General features: G+C 40.3%; 1 protein-coding gene across 1 annotated transcript; it reads left to right on the forward strand.

Annotated features, from left to right (window-relative positions):
• The first annotated feature begins 7,672 nt into the window (after positions 1–7,672).
• Positions 7,673–18,556, forward strand: LOC123428428. The gene is made up of 24 exons (XM_045112632.1): positions 7,673–7,960; positions 11,315–11,541; positions 11,668–11,773; positions 12,163–12,264; positions 12,364–12,423; positions 12,546–12,624; positions 12,743–12,893; positions 12,971–13,094; positions 13,395–13,572; positions 13,699–13,727; positions 13,914–14,062; positions 14,139–14,241; positions 14,410–14,505; positions 14,592–14,644; positions 15,123–15,246; positions 15,470–15,532; positions 15,615–15,674; positions 15,788–15,949; positions 16,846–16,916; positions 17,007–17,100; positions 17,356–17,492; positions 17,597–17,677; positions 17,882–17,987; positions 18,207–18,556. The coding sequence occupies exons 1-24, from the start codon at positions 7,754–7,756 to the stop codon at positions 18,261–18,263; spliced, it is 2,619 nt and encodes an 872-aa protein (XP_044968567.1). The 5' UTR covers positions 7,673–7,753; the 3' UTR covers positions 18,264–18,556.
• The last annotated feature ends 509 nt before the right edge of the window (positions 18,557–19,065 follow it).

The raw sequence follows: 19,065 nt of genomic DNA on the forward strand, positions 1-19,065 counted from the left end.
CACAAGTGTGGCAAGATTTGGTAAAAAAATGAGTCTATGACATGTGGACCATATACCTATAAAAGTGTGGCAAGCCACAAGTGTGGTAATGAACCAAACACATGCCTAAAATATTATGGCATGACTAAGGTTAGGCATGACAACCTTAGGCTGGGAACCAAACAACCCCGTCGTGTCCGCGAGCGGCCACCTACCCGAGGTGAAAGCAGGGGCATGCAGGCCCCGCCGCCGCCGGAGGGCTCAGAGGATCACATCGCGTCATGCATGACGACGTACGGACCGACAGCCATAAATGGCAAAAACAATGTTAAAATACAGTAGTAGATAGATGAAGGTCGTCAGTACGTACCGTGCACTCGACTCGCCTGCAAAGATCAAGTGCAGTAGCCATGCTTGAACGAGAGGGTCAAACGCGTCGCGACGGATCGTGAACACGTACGTACCCCGGGCCCATCCATGCAAGATCGATTCATTTCCTTTTGCTTGTATCCGTTTTTCAAAATATTTTACCTCTTATATTTAGATATGTTTTTCAAAACAGTGATGTCTTTTTCTTTAAGAGATAACCCTTAACCTCTACATCAAACAAATCTGCACAACCATACATTATCCCTTTTTTACACGAACCATACATTATTCAAGAAACAAAATTTGAATAAAAAGAAAATCTAAACTGCACACAATGCACAGCCGCTCTCCCGTGCGGCGGCTGATGCGCGCTACTCGGAGAATTCGTTTAGCAGCGTTGCATTTAAAAAAATTATCTTCCAAACCGTTATCTCAATTAATGATCCGTTTTCATCACTGAGTTTATCGCGACGAGATCTTTAAAACTAGATCCCATGTCGACATGTTAGATAACTTTTGTTTTCGTCGGTACTTGTCAGATTACTATAACTTATTTGTCACATTATTTGTCACATAGTTCTCATATTAAATTAACTTGGTTATCAGGTTTATGAATGTCCATATACCCTCACTAAAAAATATAATTCATTGTGTTTGTGCTGGTTCATGATTTTACTTGCTTATTGTTAATGCTTTAATAATCATTTTTTAGCTCCACATAACACTGCAATACTTAAAAAGTATAAAATTATTGTTCCGGTAATTATATATAATTTTTGTGACAATTGTACACCCATAAGATGACAACTATGATGACATAAATGTGGTAACTAGGAACGACGAAAAAAAATATCAACAAAACAAGTCAACATGAGATCTTATTTTGAAAGTCTCGCCGAGACGAACCTAACGATGAAGGCGAATCTGCAATCATATTATTTATTTGTGAGATAAATTATTTTTTCCAGCCCCCATGGATGCATGCATGGATGTATGCATAGATCACATGCTGCCATGGACCAGGTTGAAGGCGACGTGTGCTTTTTTTTAATACTTGGGCGTCCTGTGCATGCGGTGCAACTACGATCTATCCCATAGTAGGACGGAGCCGTCGCATGAGAATGCCCAGATTATGTGCCGCTACATAGTGGTGTCCTTGAATAAATTTGACCCAGAAAAGAAAGCATGATGTTGCAGGACTTGTGATAGTAGCTTCACCAAGGAACTACTAACATTATGATAAAAGACAGAAGCAAACAAAATGTACACAACTCCTGCTGCTTCTACGCTGATGATAGCGAGTCCAACCAAAGGTTCATATTGAATTTTTTCATCCTCAAAGTCGAGCTCCCATCCTACCGTGATGATAACACAAGTTATCATATAACTAAAACTAAAATAAAAAAAGAAAAGAGAATCAAAAACATATATTATAAGGGATCTTTTTTAAGTTAGGGAAAATGAACTAAGGATACGAGTATGTTATTTTTCTTTTTGCGGGACAACACTGAGCTTCATATTGATTAAGTAATAGCAATACAATTTTTTTATATATAAATGATGGTTTTATTAACTCATCATGAAGTATCAAGGGGATATAAAAACAGAAAGAGTATACACCTGACCTCTGTATAACTAAAACACACACAACCAACAGCAATGCAAATACACGAAGATTACACTGGCAAAAGCAAAGCCATACAATAACGAATCTATGTCTAGGCGGAATGAAAAATAAAAATAAGGGGAAAAGACCTCGCCAGAGCGATCAACGGAGCAGCACAAACAACCACCACAATTGCCAACACTTGCACTACGAAAATGGTTCTCCAAGAGCGACGTCCTTAGGAGTCGTCGCCCGATTGATCACCAAAGTCATATGATGGGTATTCACCTCGGTAAAAGTCCGAGTAAATTCCGGACAATGCCTTCCACATGGAAATAGATAAAGATCCATCATTTTTTTTTGAAAAGGAGGCGTTGCCCTGGCCTCTGCATCGAGTGATGCATACAACCATTTTATTAAAAACTCATAATGATCCGAGAAAGTTACAAAGTAGTCCGAGTAATGAGAAAAACAAGAAAAAAAGAAGTTACACGGCGATCAGACCACCGAAAAACCGACTACAACCAACGGATAAGCTGGACTAAGGACCAATCCTATTAGCATGCCGCCATCCATATCGGTTGAAGATAACCTGAGCTACCATCTCCCAATGGACACACCCAGTAACCAAAGGCTCCCTGGTTTCCACAGGAGTGAGTAAGGACCACGTGCGGATCAAGGTGGTAGCCCTGAAGATGACCTGGAAAAAGTTAATGTGATGCAATCTGTTAAAAACTAGATCATTTCTGCAGTTCCATATCGCCCACAACAAGGCACAAGTTCCAACCCGAATTAGTTTGGCATAAAGTACATTAACCCCGTTTAGCCACGTCCCAAATAACATGCGAATGCTAATAGGCGGGGTAATGTTGAAAGCAATTTGTAATGAGCGCCATACTAATTTTGCCATAGGGCAATCAAGAAAGAGGTGTTTAATCGACTCATTCGTTTGACAGAAGCTACATCTTTTATTTCCTTTCCAGTTTCTTTTAGCCAAGTTATCCTTAGTTAAAACAACTCCCTTGTGAACAAACCACATGAAGATTTTTATCTTAAGGGGAACCTTGACCTTTCAAATATGCATGGACTTTGGAACAGGTGACGTATCAATAATATGGTCGTACATTGATTTCACTGAGAAATTACCATTGGTGGTTAACCTCCAACGAATACTATCTGGAAAATCAGATAGGGAAATATCCATCAGTCTTCTGACTAGATGTAACCAACTAACCCATCTGTTTCTGATCAAGGCTCTGCGAAATTGAATGTTAAGAGGAGTATGGCGCAACACTGCCGCAACGGAAGTCTGTTTTCGTTGTGCAATATGATAAAGTTGCGGATACTGTAGAGCCAAAGGCTGCGGTCCTAACCAAGTATCTTCCCAGAATCTGGTACTTTCACCATTACCAATGACGAATCTAGTTCTGTTAAAGAAAGCAGCCTTTGTCCTCATTAGACCCTTCCAAAAAGGGGAATCACCCGGTCGCGCAGTGACCTGGGTTAGGGTTTTGTGCTGTAGATATTTGTTCTTTAGAATTTGAACCCACATCCCTTGTGATTCGACAGACAATCTGAATAACCACTTGCTAAGCAGACATCTGTTCTTTACCTCTAGATTTTCAATTCCCAAACCCCCTTGATCCTTGGGTCTACAAATAATATCCCATCTAGCAAGTCTATATTTAGTCTTGACCTCATCGCTCTGCCAGAAAAATCAAGATCGATAGAAATCCAACCTTTTCCGCACCCCAACAGGCACTAGGAAAAAGGATAAGAGAAACATTGGCATACTTGTCAACAGTGAGTTGACAAGAACTAAACGTCCTCCGTAGGATAAAAGCTTGCCCTTCCAGCAACTTAGCTTTTTCTCAAAACGATCTTCGATACATCTCCACTCCTTTATGGTCAACTTTCGGTGATGAATGGGGATACCTAAATATGAAAACGGTAGCCTACCACCCTCGCAGCCAAAAAGTTGGTAATACGTGAGCTGTTCAGCTTGTGCATCTCCAAAGCAGAAAAGCTCACTTTTGCGAAAGTTAATTTTCAACCCAGATAGTTGTTCAAATAAGCATAATATGAGTTTCAAATTTCTGGCCTTTTTGAGATCATGTTCCATGAAAAGGATAGTGTCGTCCGCATATTGTAGGATCGAGACACCCCCATCAACTAGATGCGGTACTAGTCCCCCTACTAAGTCTCTGTCATTAGCCCTCCTGATCATTAGCGCCAACATGTCCGCAACTATGTTAAATAGGATAGGTGACATAGGATCTCCTTGCCTAAGTCCCTTAAGCGTCTGAAAGAAATGACCAACATCATCATTTACTTTAACACCGACACTTCCTTTTTTTATAAAACAATCCACATGCTTTCGCCAAATGTCACCAAACCCTTTCATACGTAGAGTTTGTTGCAGGAAAGACCATTTAACTTTGTCGTAAGCCTTTTCGAAATCCACCTTGAATAAAACTCCATTGAGTTTCTTGGAGTGTAGTTCATGCAGGATCTCATGCAGTACGACAATCCCTTCAAGAATATTCCTACCAGGCATAAAGGCTGTCTGCGAAGATTGCACGACCGAATGTGCCATCTTAGTTAGCCTATCCGTTCCCACCTTTGTGAAAATTTTAAAGCTGACATTGAGCAGACATATAGGACGAAATTGTTCAATTCTGGAGGCACCTTCTTTTTTCGGTAATATCGTAATCGTACCGAAATTAAGATGAAAGAGTTGAAGGTGACCAGAGTATAGATCATTGAACATAGACAGAAGATCCGCCTTAATAATATGCCAGCAACGTTTATAAAACTCAGCTGGAAACCCGTCTGGACCAGGAGCTTTACCATTTTTCATACCCTCAATTGCCTGTAACACCTCTTTCTCTAGAAATGGTGCGGAGAGACTCTCGTTGTCGGCTTGTCCAACTTGAGGAATATCCGCAGTCTGATGCTCGTCCATAGACACAAAGCTATGATCTGGAGCACCAAACAACCGTTAATAGTAATTTGTGATGTAAAGTTTAAGGTTCTCATGCCCTACTACGGTACCCTCATCTTGCTCAAGTTGTACGATTCTCTTTTTCCTATGTTTGCCATTTGCAATCAAGTGGAAAAACTTTGTGTTGTTGTCCCCCTGGACAACTGCCCTGACCTTGGCTCTGACAGCCCATTTCATTTCCTCTTCCCTTAGCAGAACACGCACCCTTTGTTCAGCCTCATATTTTGACGACCTTTCATGTTCACCTAACATGCCGGTCTCAGCCTTACGATCCAGGGCATTTATAAAGTGAAGCAGTTGGTCCTGCTCCTCTTTATACTGTCCAGACACATTCTTAGCCCAACCTCTCAGGAATCAATCATTGCCACGTACAATCAATGAATGTCAGACCTAGGGTCCTCACTTCGTAAATCGAGACCTGGTGCCCAAAAGAACACCACCAAAGACGAAGCCACCATATGTTGCTGCCCCTACTTGTCAAGAATCTGCTGCAATATACGATTGTTCCGGCTCATGTTCACCACACACACGGTTTTGATGTATACACACGCAAACAACAATGTGTTCGCCTTCTCCTAATCCATGCATTGTGGTTATTTCTCCCTCGAGCATTGTAGATCTTTTTAAACACAACTGTCTGGAACATCAGTGCATCACCTAGGTAATTGCTTACCCAACATACAAAATGGTGCTGTTGTAATGTGATGTTGGAGGTCCCCATGAATCTCGCCTAGCTAGGCCCGCTGTTCTCAGTGGTGCTGGCGCCGCACTCGAGGCCGCATTGACAGTTGCGGTGCCAGGATCCAATATTTGTGATGTCACATTAGCTTGTGTAATCAGCTTTCTGAAGTAGTTTGTTCAGTGGTGTAATATGCATTGCCTATAGTGACTTGATTTACCAATTTTCTGTGTAGTCATGTGACTACACAGCTACAAACGTGGCTTCGCCACTGCGCATTGAGGCATTGGTGCTGCGGTGGATTCAGAAGGTGAGGGGAAAGAAATGGCCATGATGGAGACCACGTGTGGCATCTAGGAGGTTGCACTACCATCATCCCATCAGTTACGAGTCAGATTCTTCACCTTATGGGCGATGTTTGATGCACAACCCCGTTCCAACTCGATCGGCTCTCGGGTGAGCATCAACATGTGCAACATCATATGAATCTTGTCGACGCTACCAGGCTGCACACGCGGGAGCATGGTCGCACGTCGTCATCGGAGGCATAAGAAGGCCGTGAATTAGGACTGGGGCTGGAGGTGGGGAAGGAGACAGACATGATGAGCAAAAGGATCCCAGCTGCCTCCATCCGCCACCAGACGATCTTCTCTGGCGGCGGCGAGGGGATAGACTGCGGTGGCAATGTCTTTGGTGGGCAGTGGTGCCGCCTCCGGAGTCGCCTGCAGGCGATCCTGAAGCTGAAGGCAGGAGTTGGTTTCAGTATTGTCAGGGTACTAATACAATCAGATGCCATAAGATCCACGAAAACATCTAGAGTATCCCGGTTACCTTATTGTATAACTAAATAGATGATCCTCACTAAACATATTTCTTCTTTGTCAAAAAACGAGTAAATCTCAACATGCACACATTCCATCTCAATGCGCGCTAACACATTTCTCCCAACACACGCGTCACTCAACATGCAAACATGAGCGAAAAATACCCACATCAAAATGCAAACATGCATGTGAAAAGGACCATCTCAATAATTAAATTAAAAAATGCATATATTTTTAGTTTTAGCTCATATTATTCATGAAAATACTCATGTTTCAAACAATAAAATCTCATCAAAATATATTGCTACCAATCTCCACGCCTGCGTGCAAAGCATCTTCTAGTTACCCTACAAGCTAGAAGAAAGAAAATATTTTTTTTACAAATAAGTGATGACGAAAACCTGCACAGAAACTGCATGGTTTCACGGTACGCATGAACAAGCATATATCAGTTCACATATATTGTACGTAATACTTCCTTCGTTTCAAAATATAAGTCTTTTTAAAGATTTCAGTACGGATCACATACGGATATATATATATATATATATATATATATATATATATATATATATATATATATGTCTTTGCTTCATATATATTAGAGTGAAGATTTATTCATTTTGCTTCATATGTGGTACTCCATCCGTTGCTAATATATGTTTTCTTATAGATTTCACTAGGGCACTACATACGAAGCAAAATGGATGAATCTAAACTTTAAAACATGTCTATATATTTTCATATGTAATCCTCTAATAAAACCTTTAAAAGGACTTATATTTACAAAACAAAGAGAATAGTTCATAGTAAAATCTTTAAAAAAAGTTATATTTAAAAACGAATAAGTAGTTCATAGAAAAACTATAAAAAACACTTATATTTAAAAACGGAGGAGTAGTATACTTCATACGTACACGTTGTATATCAGTCGTTTTGTCTCGTGTTGATGATATGCACGCGTGCACGTTGCACGGACGCACATCAAAAGATGAATTGCACCGCATGCATATGTGTGTGCATACAAGACACGTACCCGCGCACAGACGTGGCATGCATGCATGCATGCACGCGCGCACATTATGCAAGTTGACTGAACTAGAAGAAAACTCATAGAAAGAAGAAGAAAAGGTGAGCGAACCAGAAAAAATTCCAGAAGAATAGCAGGTGCGACATTATATAAGTTTGTGACGCACAATCCAACTTAGACGGTACCAGTGGGAGGGCGAGAGGGCAGAGAGCAGAGCATAGCGAGGGGGAGAGCAGAGAGCAGAGCATAGACGTTGAGCAGGATGAGGGTGGCGGTGGTCGGCGGCGGGGTGAGCGGGCTGGCGGCGGCGCACGAGCTGCTCGGCGCCAGCGGCGGAGGCGACGTGCGTGTCACCCTGTACGAGCAGGAGGAGAGCCTCGGAGGGCATGCCAGGACGGTGGCCGTCGACGACGACGACGGCGCCGGCGGCTGCGTCAACCTCGACCTCGGCTTCACGAGCTTCAACCAGGTCGGTGTGGTACATCAGTCATGCTTGCCTCACGCATGGACATGGTACCATGCATCTATTCTGCTGCTAGCTCGCCGCTCGTAGTTATAGGCGTGCAGAAAAGGCTACGCCGGTCATGATCCCGTTACTAGCTCCAGAAAAGGCTTCGCCGGTCATGATCTACTCCCTCTATTTCTAAATACCAAAGACTAGTTCTTTTTAATAACAAGTATTACGATATGGAGGAAGTACGTTCTGAATATGCGTGAGAGAGTAAGCAAGTGTGTGGGTGTGGTTCCACGTGTTTTACTTAGGGGTGAGATTTTCTTCTTTTTCATTTTTTACCTACAAAACTTTCGATCTATTCATTAACATGTAAAAAAAAATCAAAAAATAAAAATTAAATCCAGGCTTGTAAGTTTCTTCTGCATTATCAAAATCCCTTAACAACCGTCTTGGTCTCCGTTGGACTCTGCATGGAGAGCAGAGCATTAACCAATGCTGAGAGACTCTCTTTGCCGTCCATAGTGGATTTTCTACCGTGCACAGTAGGTCCCATGTATGGATTAGATCCTTGATTACTTTGGATGGATCTTTGGATGCAACTTTTGATAGAGTGTATGCTCCACCACATTGAACTTCATTATTTTTTTAGCTTTTAAAAGTGAATTTGTTGTATCTTTTGAATCAGAATTCAATTTATGTTTGGTTTTCATATTTATGTTCCTTGTGATTGGGGTTCTCAAACAAGACTACTATTGAATACGTTTTGACAAGTTTTAAAAACTTCACAAAAATGTCTTCTCTTAAAACTTGATACCACAAAGATAACATCATCAAGTTTTAAATACTAAAAACTGTAAACTGTGAACCTTAAAACCTTAAGCCCTAAATACAAACTTAATATTATAAATTAAGTTGATTTGTGTGAAACATGATAAAAGTTGGGAAACACTTAATAGTATGACTATCAAGTTTCAAAACTTAGACAAGAGTTCAAAGTTTTCAAAATGATTCAAGAGTGGTTTTGTTTCAAGACCCTTGTCGCAAAGAACATGAATGTACAAATGAAATACTACCCCCGTGCTAAAATATAGAGACATTTTGGTAAGCCACAAATTTAACCTTTGGTTTAAAAGATTTAATAGGATTACATTTTTTAAGTGAAATGAAACAGCTTTAGGAGGTGGGAATTGCGGATATGCAATCTCTGCCAATAGCATGCATGTGTGGACCCCTGAAAATTAACCAATGGCTTAGCCTTGCATACAAAGTTGACAAATTCTAGTGGGGAGTAAATTCAACTAGTAACATGCATATGTTATTAGTCTATGTTACTACTTCTATAATAAAAAATAATATATGTGTGATGTCATGCAACACTTTATTTATTAACTTATAGACTCATCTTGTTTGATATGTGTGATTTTAGTTATAGTGTGAGAAACTATGAAATTCTAGATCCGAAAAATCATCGTGTATCTTTCCCCTCTAGACTCCAAAAAAGCAACAAGCGAGCCGTCCTTTCTTTCGTAGGTTTCTTTGTCTTTGGTTTGTTTTTAAACTCGACGAGACTTTTGGGTCGGCCCTGGGTATCCAATGGGCCAACGAGGCCACATGATTTTGCTAGAATGGATCGATTCACGGCCCTTGAAATTGGCTATGAAGCCATAGAGCCAGGTCCAAGTCCAGGACGGCCCATTCCCATCTTGATTAGTTATGTTACTTAATTCATTTCTTTTTTTAGAACATCTTCAACAGTCGTATGATCATCGTTGATAAAATTATCACATACAGTTTTGATGACATGGCACGTAATAAAAGAAAAGAGAAAATAAAATCGTATGATCCTCAAGCCATGGTTCAGACACAAGCTCTAAGGCAAACATGTTTATTTCTTCAACATTTAATGAACCGCTTTGTTGTTTAACATACGGTTAACATAGGTTCATTAAAAAACCAGTATGATATGTTATTGGCTGTTGATGTGGACACTCATAACAACGATTGAACATACAGACCGTTGAAGAAGTTTTTATTAAATTATTTCCACGTAAGTAAATTTGTTGAATTGGATCTTACCGTACTACCGAATTTCCTCCCACTATGGTACTCTCAAGTTCTTCTCTTAAATCTTGATACCGCGAAAGAATTGATTTCCGCCATTCAGACAGAACACTGGTGCCAAACATCCACTCACTCCGCCCTCTGTTACGTCCTCCGCAACGGCGGCTCACTTCCCCGTCGTCGCCGGCACCTACGCGCCTCCCGACCGAAGACCCGCACCATGCCACCTTCGGCTTCCTCCTACGCAACTTCGGCGGCGACGCCGAGGCCTACCCCTTGTAGCCCTCTGCCTTTGCCAACTGCAGCGCGCGCCCTGCCACCGTCGTTTCAAGCAGGCCCGCCGAGACAACAGGGGACCCCGACCGTGATATCGCCGTCATTATCCAGTAGGCGCGCAAGGTCAGGAAATCATGCTTGATCTACCCGTGCTATATGTTTGTAGCACTGTTCGTGCCCACCTGCTTTTCTCACCGCACAAAAGGTGCTCAGTGGATTGCTTCTAAGCACAAAACTCATCCAGTGTCTACTTTCTACTACAAATACCATTGCATTTTCATGACCAACCTGGAAATCCTCTGCATTCTTATTGGCTATGTCTGGTTCCATGTGCTCACTTGATTTTGCATCATGAAGCTCTGTATTCCCCTTAAAACACACACCCTGTAGCGGATCTAGATATGGAAGTAACTAGAAAAGATTAAAGTTATTAGGTTGTCAATTTGTGTTTTTGTTTTGAGGTGGTTGATTGCTTGTGCAGGGTTCGTAGCAAAAAAAAGTGCAAATTGATAGTACAACACTATTCTAGGTATTAGGCTGCCATGAAATTTAGTCTCGGAAGACAAATTATGTTCAAACAATTACCCAATTATAGATTACCGTTCAACTTGAACTAGTCGATCATTTCTAACGGATATGTGTCCGTTTAAAGACTGATATATCCTTTGAAAGGTGCCTCAGTGACTGCCCAAATCATGTATTGTGTTTTGACAAAACAAATCATGTACTTTTATGTTTTCTGCAATTGTTCTGTAATGCTTATGTTTTTGAAATTGTACTGTAATGCTTATGTTTCTGAAATTGTGCGCTAATGCTTATGGTTGGAATTGCAGTTGTAGTTTTACGTGTTGTTTTATATCTGTGTAGTGTGCATGGTTGTAATCTATTTTTTATTTTTCTCTACTCTAGTTAAATTGATGTAGTACTTCGTAACCCACGGGCTGAATATGAAAGATCTTTGTAAGCCTATATCATAAGTTTTTTTTTTGTTTCTCACTAAAACTTTTGTTGTGCCATATGCATCAAATGTAGGTAACATATTCCCACATGATGGAATGGTTAGTAGGGCTCGGGGTGGAGATGGAGAGAACAGACATGTCTTTATCAGTGAGTACACAATCAGACGGTGCTGGAGGAGGGTGTGAGTGGGGAAATAGCAACGGTATCTCTAGCCTCTTGGCACAAAAGGCCAACATACTGAAAATCAGTTTTTGGCGCATGGTCCGTGACATATTCAAGTTCAAGAACGATGCGTTGACGTAAGCAGTCCAGTTCCTCACTTCTCGTGTGCATATATACTACTTCCATTCGTAGCTGGACATATACATATGCCTTGTGTTTATATATGATAACAATGAACTCATTGTTCAATCATTGGAATGAAGGTACCTGGAGTACCAAGAACATAACCGTGATCTGGATTGTAATGAGACGTTGGGGCAGTTCATTCAGTCACATGGATATTCCGTACTATTTCAAGAGGCTTATCTTGTACTGCTTCTAATCTCCTTGCTTACACCCTTTTTAGTGTCTCCAGTGACCCTTCATTTTGCTAAAATATCACATTAGAATTTTGTATTCTATTTTTGATTTTCATTTTGTTTGAAGAGTCATGTAAAACTGTGAACGAGAAACTACAATTTTCTTTTCCCTTTTTTGCGGGAAGAGAAACTACAGTTTTTGAAGAGTGAGGTAAAATTGTGAAAATTTCAATAAAATATGGAAAATTTAGATGAAATATTCAAATTCTAACTAAAATCGGGGCTGACTCCTTAATGTCTAGTACGTTTTGCCACCATCTCAGAGTGTAGGGGGCGTTAATTAAGGCTGGTTATTATGCAGTTTTGAGTTGGTGACACGAAAATATATATTTGGTGCAGTTTCCAGTCTGCGCAGGCATGTGGTCATCTTCATCACAAGATGTTTTGAGCTTGTCTGCCTTCTTCGTGCTATCATTTTTTCGTAACCATGACCTTCTCCAGGTGCCTAACTACTTTGTAAACATGTTCCATTCCCATTGCATTTGCATGCTTAATTCGTCTTTGTGCATTTGGAAGCTGATTAAGTCGTTGCACTCTCAGCTGTTTCGCTACCCCCAGTTGCCCACTATCAAGGCTCGTTCTCAGTCCTTTGTAGACAAGGTATGTATTGCAACCCATATGAGCGGTAACACGGTCGAACATGATCTCTGTTTATTACGTCTCTAGGCTTTAGCTGCAGCCAAATGCAGAGAATTAACAGTGCAACTATTGCACACACACAGGTAAAAGGAGCTTTGGAAAGCATGGGATGTCGAATTAAAACCAGTTGTCATGTCAAATCTGTTGCAAGTTTTGGTGGAGGTATATACATGCGTTATTGCTAATGCCAAGCTCTTTCTTGATTGCCTGTGAGTACAAATAATGTGTCTGTCATTCCATTATCTTGGCACTAACTGAAATAATATCTTGGCACTGGCAGCTGGCTACAAAGTCTTGGAGAATGATGGTTCAGAGGAAACATACGACAATGTCATCCTTGGCATTCATGCACCTAATGCTCTCAAAGTACTAGGAGCTGAAGCTACAGATTACGAACTAAAAATTCTAGGTGCTTGTCAGTATGTCCACAGGTAAAGGCTACCTACAATTGCTCAATGAACACATAATTGAGCTGATGTACCAATTGTCTGACACGTTTATGCTGCAGGGATACATACCTCCACCGCGATCAAAATTTGATGCCCCGAAATTCTTCGGCATGGAGCGCCTGGAATTTCCTGGGGACAACTACGAGTGGTTTTTCTATTACTTACTGGCTAAATCATATTCAGGTAAATTCTTTGGTTTCATATACAGGGTATGGCCCTTTCATCAAGAAATATATCAACAATACAGGGTATGAACTAATTGTATTGATGACATATATATTGATGAAAGGGCCATGCCTTGGCTTTATTACAAGGCTGAAACCAGTTTGTACATCAGTGTTACATGTCCTCAATACAGAATAACAGCAAAATGGAAGCTTCAACCTAACCCCTCCAACCCCCGCCAAAAAAAACCTCCAACAGAATGAATGGATTACTTAATTATTAATTGTGGTGTATTTTTCTTTTTTATTGTACTTGTAGAAAATTGAATCTGTCAAGCCTTTCCTTGTGACACTCAATCCCCCTTGTGTTCCGGATCATGTCCTGCTTAAATGGTCTACAAGCCTTCCTGTTCTGTCTGTGGCTGCGGCGAAGGCTTACCTTCAGCTTGATCAGATCCAGGGAAAGAGAGGAATATGGTTCTGCGGGGCATATCAAAGTAACCTGCTTCATAAATTTCAGTTTGTAGACAATTCATTTGATATACATTTACTAAATTAAAGTTGGGTCTGAAATGATCGAAAGAACACTAGGTCTCAAATGTCTCTTCTGCCTTGGGTAATAGGTCATGGCTTCCATGAAGACGGATTGAAGGTATGTGCATGCAACCTCTCCATTTTCTTCTTTGGACCTGTCTCGCACAGTGAACCATACGGTTATGTGCTAAAATTAGCAATGGTCTAGCAATGCTTAAATAAGTTTCAGTCACATAATTCAAATGACTATTCCTGAAATGGACATGTGAGGTCTATTTGTATTGGACATATTGAATGGATGCAGGCTGGAAAAGTAGTAGCCCAAGGTTTGCTTGGAAAGAAGTGTGAGCTTCTGCTAAACCCAAAGCAGATGATTCCATCATGGACTGAGGCTGGGGCCCGCCTTCTAGTTGCAAGATTTTTCAACCAATATGTATCCATTGGTAACTTGACGTGAGTCCTTGTATGAGTTGGTATACTATGCGACGTCTAATTATGATTGTTTTTCACCTTGATAGTTTTCGTGCAGATTTGTCGAAGAGGGAGGAAGTGTGTTCAGCTTTGGTAAAGCTTGTGACAAATGCCATGTAAAATCTGTCATGCGAGTTCATGACCCCTTGTTCTATTGGAAGGTTATTTCTTAATCCCTTTTTCTGCCTACACATGCACTTTTCATTTTTTCCGATTGGTGGTTTGTCCATGCATGATTCTTAATTTCTGACATACTCCACTTCAATTGCTTTATGTAGCTATCTCATTTGAACTGCATGTGTTTATCCTCGTTCTCTCATGGCTTTCAGGTTGCAACAGAAGGAAACCTTGGCTTGGCAGAAGCCTATATTAATGGTTGTTTCTCCTTTCTTGACAAGAGAGAAGGCCTTCTCAATTTTCTCTTGGTAAAATTATATCATAGTCCATCATTTTATTGGTAGAGCTATTTCTTCTTCATTTCAGATAAAGCCATGCTACATTTCTTTTGCAGATTCTCATTGCAAACAGAGATGCGCGTAGGAGCTCCAGGATTGCTGGAAATAGGTTCTGAAACCTTCAATTGACCACTAAATAAAAGAACTATCAATTGTTTGAGAAAAATGAAGTAGTATCTATGAGTACTAGATGATGCCTCGCGTGTTGCTGCGGGAACATTACTAAAAATGGATAAATAGTTGTTATAAAAAAATCTAAAACTAATGGAAAGTGAATGTAAGCTTAAAAACAGTAAAATGGAAAGCTTATAAAAAGAGAGTGAAGATTATAGTTCAAATGTAATTTCTAACAAAATATGGAGGATGAACTCTAATGCAAAGAACTACTTATGACTAATATGCATGAATTGATGATGTGGCATCATTGCATGCCTAGAGTAATGCAAAAGATGTTATTTATGTCTTGCATGCATACTTGCTTATGTGTCATGGTTGCATGGCTAGGAAAATTAGGTAATGGGTTGTAGCTATTTAGAAATAGAGGATATGTGTTTGTGACTAATCATATAAGATTATTTGGTTTGCAGGGGTCGGTGGACACCCTTGCATGTAATAGCTCGGTTTGCACATGCTAAATACTTTATGGGCCAAGCCTCAAGGAAGAACACTATGGCACAAAGTCGTCGAAACATCTCTCAGCACTATGATCTTGTCAGTACTCATGTCTCTTCTTTTGTTATCACCTTCCATCAGGGTTAATATAACTAGCCTCTTAGGCCAATTTGTAATACTAGGTTTTATTACAGATCTAATTGAGATTGCGATTTTTGTGTTCCAGACCTTATAAATACTGTTTTTCTTCATTCATTACTCTCCATACGTCTATGCATACCAAATAATACTAATAATTCTGTCTTCTCATGTATGTGTGCAGAGTAACGAATTTTTCTCGCTTTTTATGGACAAATCGATGACCTACTCTTGTGCAATTTTCAAGGTTTGTATATCTTGTGTATTTGTTCTACAACTTGTAAATAGTGGAGTAGTTTATTAATTCATGGACTAAAACTAATTGATAGAAGGACAATGAAAGCTTAGAAGCAGCCCAAGAACGTAAACTTAGCCTTCTAATCAAGAAGGTAATACTACCATGTCTCCAGAGATTGTATTATTTGATTGATTACTAGTTAGACAACGTTGTGGACATGATCTGATGGTACTTCAACTTTGCAAAATTCACATTTAACCAAAGGCCAAAGTCGAGAGGGGGCACCATGTTCTTGATATTGGTTTCGGCTGGGGAAGTTTAGCAATACAAGTGGTGAAGCAAACTGGCTGCAAATACACTGGAGTCACTTTGTCAGAGGAGCAGCTTAAATACGCCGAGGGAAAAGCAAAAGAAGCTGGCTTAGAGGTTAGTTCTGTGTTGCTCCCTCCTTTACACAATACGTGTCCGGTTTAATAGTTTATCAGTAACTACCATCCCATCGATATGTGTTCATTGAGAAAGTGTGGTGCGATTATTTTAGCCTTTTTATCCTCTAGACCTCCAGCCTTTCTTGTAATTGATGATATGAAGATGTGAGAATGAATATCTCATTTGATAGCATGGCCTGGTTTTCCCAATAACTCGATTTTGTTTTTGTTGCTGCCTATGTTTTATTTTTGAAACAACGACCCCCCCCTCATTAATTTCCATCAGAGAAACCACCCAAACGACATGTTGAAGTGCATATGTGGATTGCCTAGCTCTTTCCATCAGTTCGGATTTTTCGTTGCGTTGACTATTACATGAAGCTTAACACCACATAGTACAGTGATAAAATCAAAAACTAAACAAAGCAGTTTGCAAAACCACCTACTTTTTAGAGAGCCGGGAACATAGGTGCCAACAGCCCAAAATAATTCTCAGGATAAAAAGGCATGCAGTAGTAAGGATCCAAACACTTTACTGTTTCGGAAGTTTTTTCATCGCTACGGTAAACACACTTTTTCATGGGCTTCCTGGGGAGCGTGTCATGTTGGGCCTTAAACAGCTTTGACAGGAGGCGATTGATCTAGTAACTTTAGTTCTAAGCCGATAAGCTTGCGTAATTATGCTGGTCTACGTAATCAATGGTCGTATATTTTGATTTTTGTGAGATTTTCTGGCACATCTATTTTTTTGCCTAGCTTGTTATGTACTTGAAATATATACAACACATATAATATAGACATGCACACAGAATTAGTATTGTTTTGTCCCTAGCTTACTTCGTCAGCATGAAATCCTAGCTAACAATTCTACTGTCTGTCGTTATTAATTTTTAGGACCACATAACTTTTCTGTTGTGCGACTACCGTAAAATACCACCGTGCAAGTATGACGCAATCATAAGCATGTAAGTGTTACTATATTATGGTTGGGCGCTGTGACTTTGACAATTCCCGTGTGCATTGTTATACTTACGAATTCCTCTTCTCTGAATCAGCTGTATGATTGAACATGTTGGCCATGAATACTTGGACGATTTTTTTGCCTGCTGCGAGTCTTACTTGGCTGAAGATGGCATAATGGCCTTGCAGGTTAGTGCATATCACTATTAACAACTAAGTGTATTTCCAAACAACCTTACGGCCGGATTCCACTAATCATTACTAACAACAACCAATTAGTAGTATATGCCTTATTTTGGTGCACAAGAATGAGGATTAATTAAGCTTATTATTTTGGATTGGTAGAAAACCCCAATGAAACATACTCCTTCCTATCCAAGCAAAACCTTAGGCCTACATGATCATGAACTAACCATTGTCTGCAATATATACATGTGTGTTTAGTTCATCTCAGTTCCAGACGAACGGTATGAGCAATATAGAAGAAAGCCAGACTTCATAAAAGAGTACATATTCCCTGGTGGTTGCCTTCCTTCATTGTCCCGTGTAATGTCTGCCATGACCAGATCTTCGAGGTTCAGGTACGTTTTAAATCAATTGATCGATGCTTGATTGGTTACTTCATGGCCATGGATGGATCTCCATCGATTGAACCCTCCGTGATCTTGTTGCGAACTGGGTGTAGCATAGAGCATGTCGAGAATATTGGCCCCCATTACTACACAACTCTGATGTGCTGGATGGACAACTACACTGCCAACAGAGAGTGAGTACCACTTGTCATTCTCTATAGAAAGATGGTGTTGTCCATTTAATTAGGAAAAACTTGACAACAACAAGCCTACCACATGTACATCATAGGTTCATTGAGCAAGTAAATTTGGTGTGACGATTATATACACATACACGTATGTCGTTACAGTTGGTTGCTCAGTAGGTATCAATTTCTTACCGCTTCTTTATCTTGCAGTAAAATTTTGGCCCTGGGCTTTGATGAGAAGTTCATCCGTATATGGGAGTACTACCTCATATTCTCTGCGGCTTGTATGAAGGCACGAGCACTTGGAGATTACCAGGTACGTATGTATGTATGCTCTAATGTATATTGTATTTACCTATGTTGCATCTGCCAATTCTGGGTAGCGGATGCCCCCCTCCCCCCGACATGGACTAAGCTCAACCGTTGTCCTTAGTTTAAAACTTCGACCAAATTATGTTTGAACCTATACTTTTTTGTGGAAAGGAGCTACTACTCCATGCACTGATTGGCTGACATATGTATATGCTAAATGCAGGTTGTTTTCTCTCGCCCAGGCAACCGTCGTCTAGACCAGCCTTTGGCTAAAGGCTAAAGCCAACTTATCCTCCGTTCAGCTGTCGAACTGTTACTTTTCGATAATTCATATAGGCCGCCTAGCGAATAAACCATATGGTTTGGTGATCTACCTTCTTGTTTATCGAAAAAGGCTTTCGTCCCTGTTTTAATCATGTGATATCTAGTTTTTCGTGGTGTTGTATTGTTATCTATCAATAGACCTTGTATGTGTGTACGCAACGGCCCTGATGACATGTAACCTGCTCGCCTTTGTCACTTTTTATCTGCTTTCCCTTTCTTAATAAAGATCAGCTACAACCTTTCGAAAGCAAGTGCTACCTTGGGCCTGGTTCCAAGAATTCGAGAATTGTATGAAATACTAAGTGTTGTGTTGCTTTAATATCTATCGAAAAGAGATGATTTCCTTGTCTGTTGTTTTAAAAAAATCGATCTGTTTCGTGCTTGATATTGAGGAAAGCATGGGTCTGTGTTACTCATCTCCCCTTACTAAAGAAGTGAAGCCTAAGTGCATCTCAAAAAAAAAACCAGCCAAAAGACTGGATATTGGGTGGCTGGTTTCTAATCGATCCGTAAAAAGTGAACACCCAAATACAATCTCAATTGCAATTTCCCTGCTTTGTGAATCCATATGAATATTCCACTTGACCATTAACATAAACTTCATACCAATTAACTTCACTGTTGCATTAACAGGCCGCTCCCAGCATGGACTCACACCTACATACATAGTTCATGATTCATCTCAACACGCAACAAACAATTACCTTGACGGCGATCGACGAAGACCAAGGCCAAGGACCTATCGGAAAGAAATGATT

This window comes from Hordeum vulgare, chromosome 2H (genome assembly GCF_904849725.1).
Source record: "Hordeum vulgare subsp. vulgare chromosome 2H, MorexV3_pseudomolecules_assembly, whole genome shotgun sequence".
NCBI lineage: Eukaryota > Viridiplantae > Streptophyta > Magnoliopsida > Poales > Poaceae > Hordeum > Hordeum vulgare.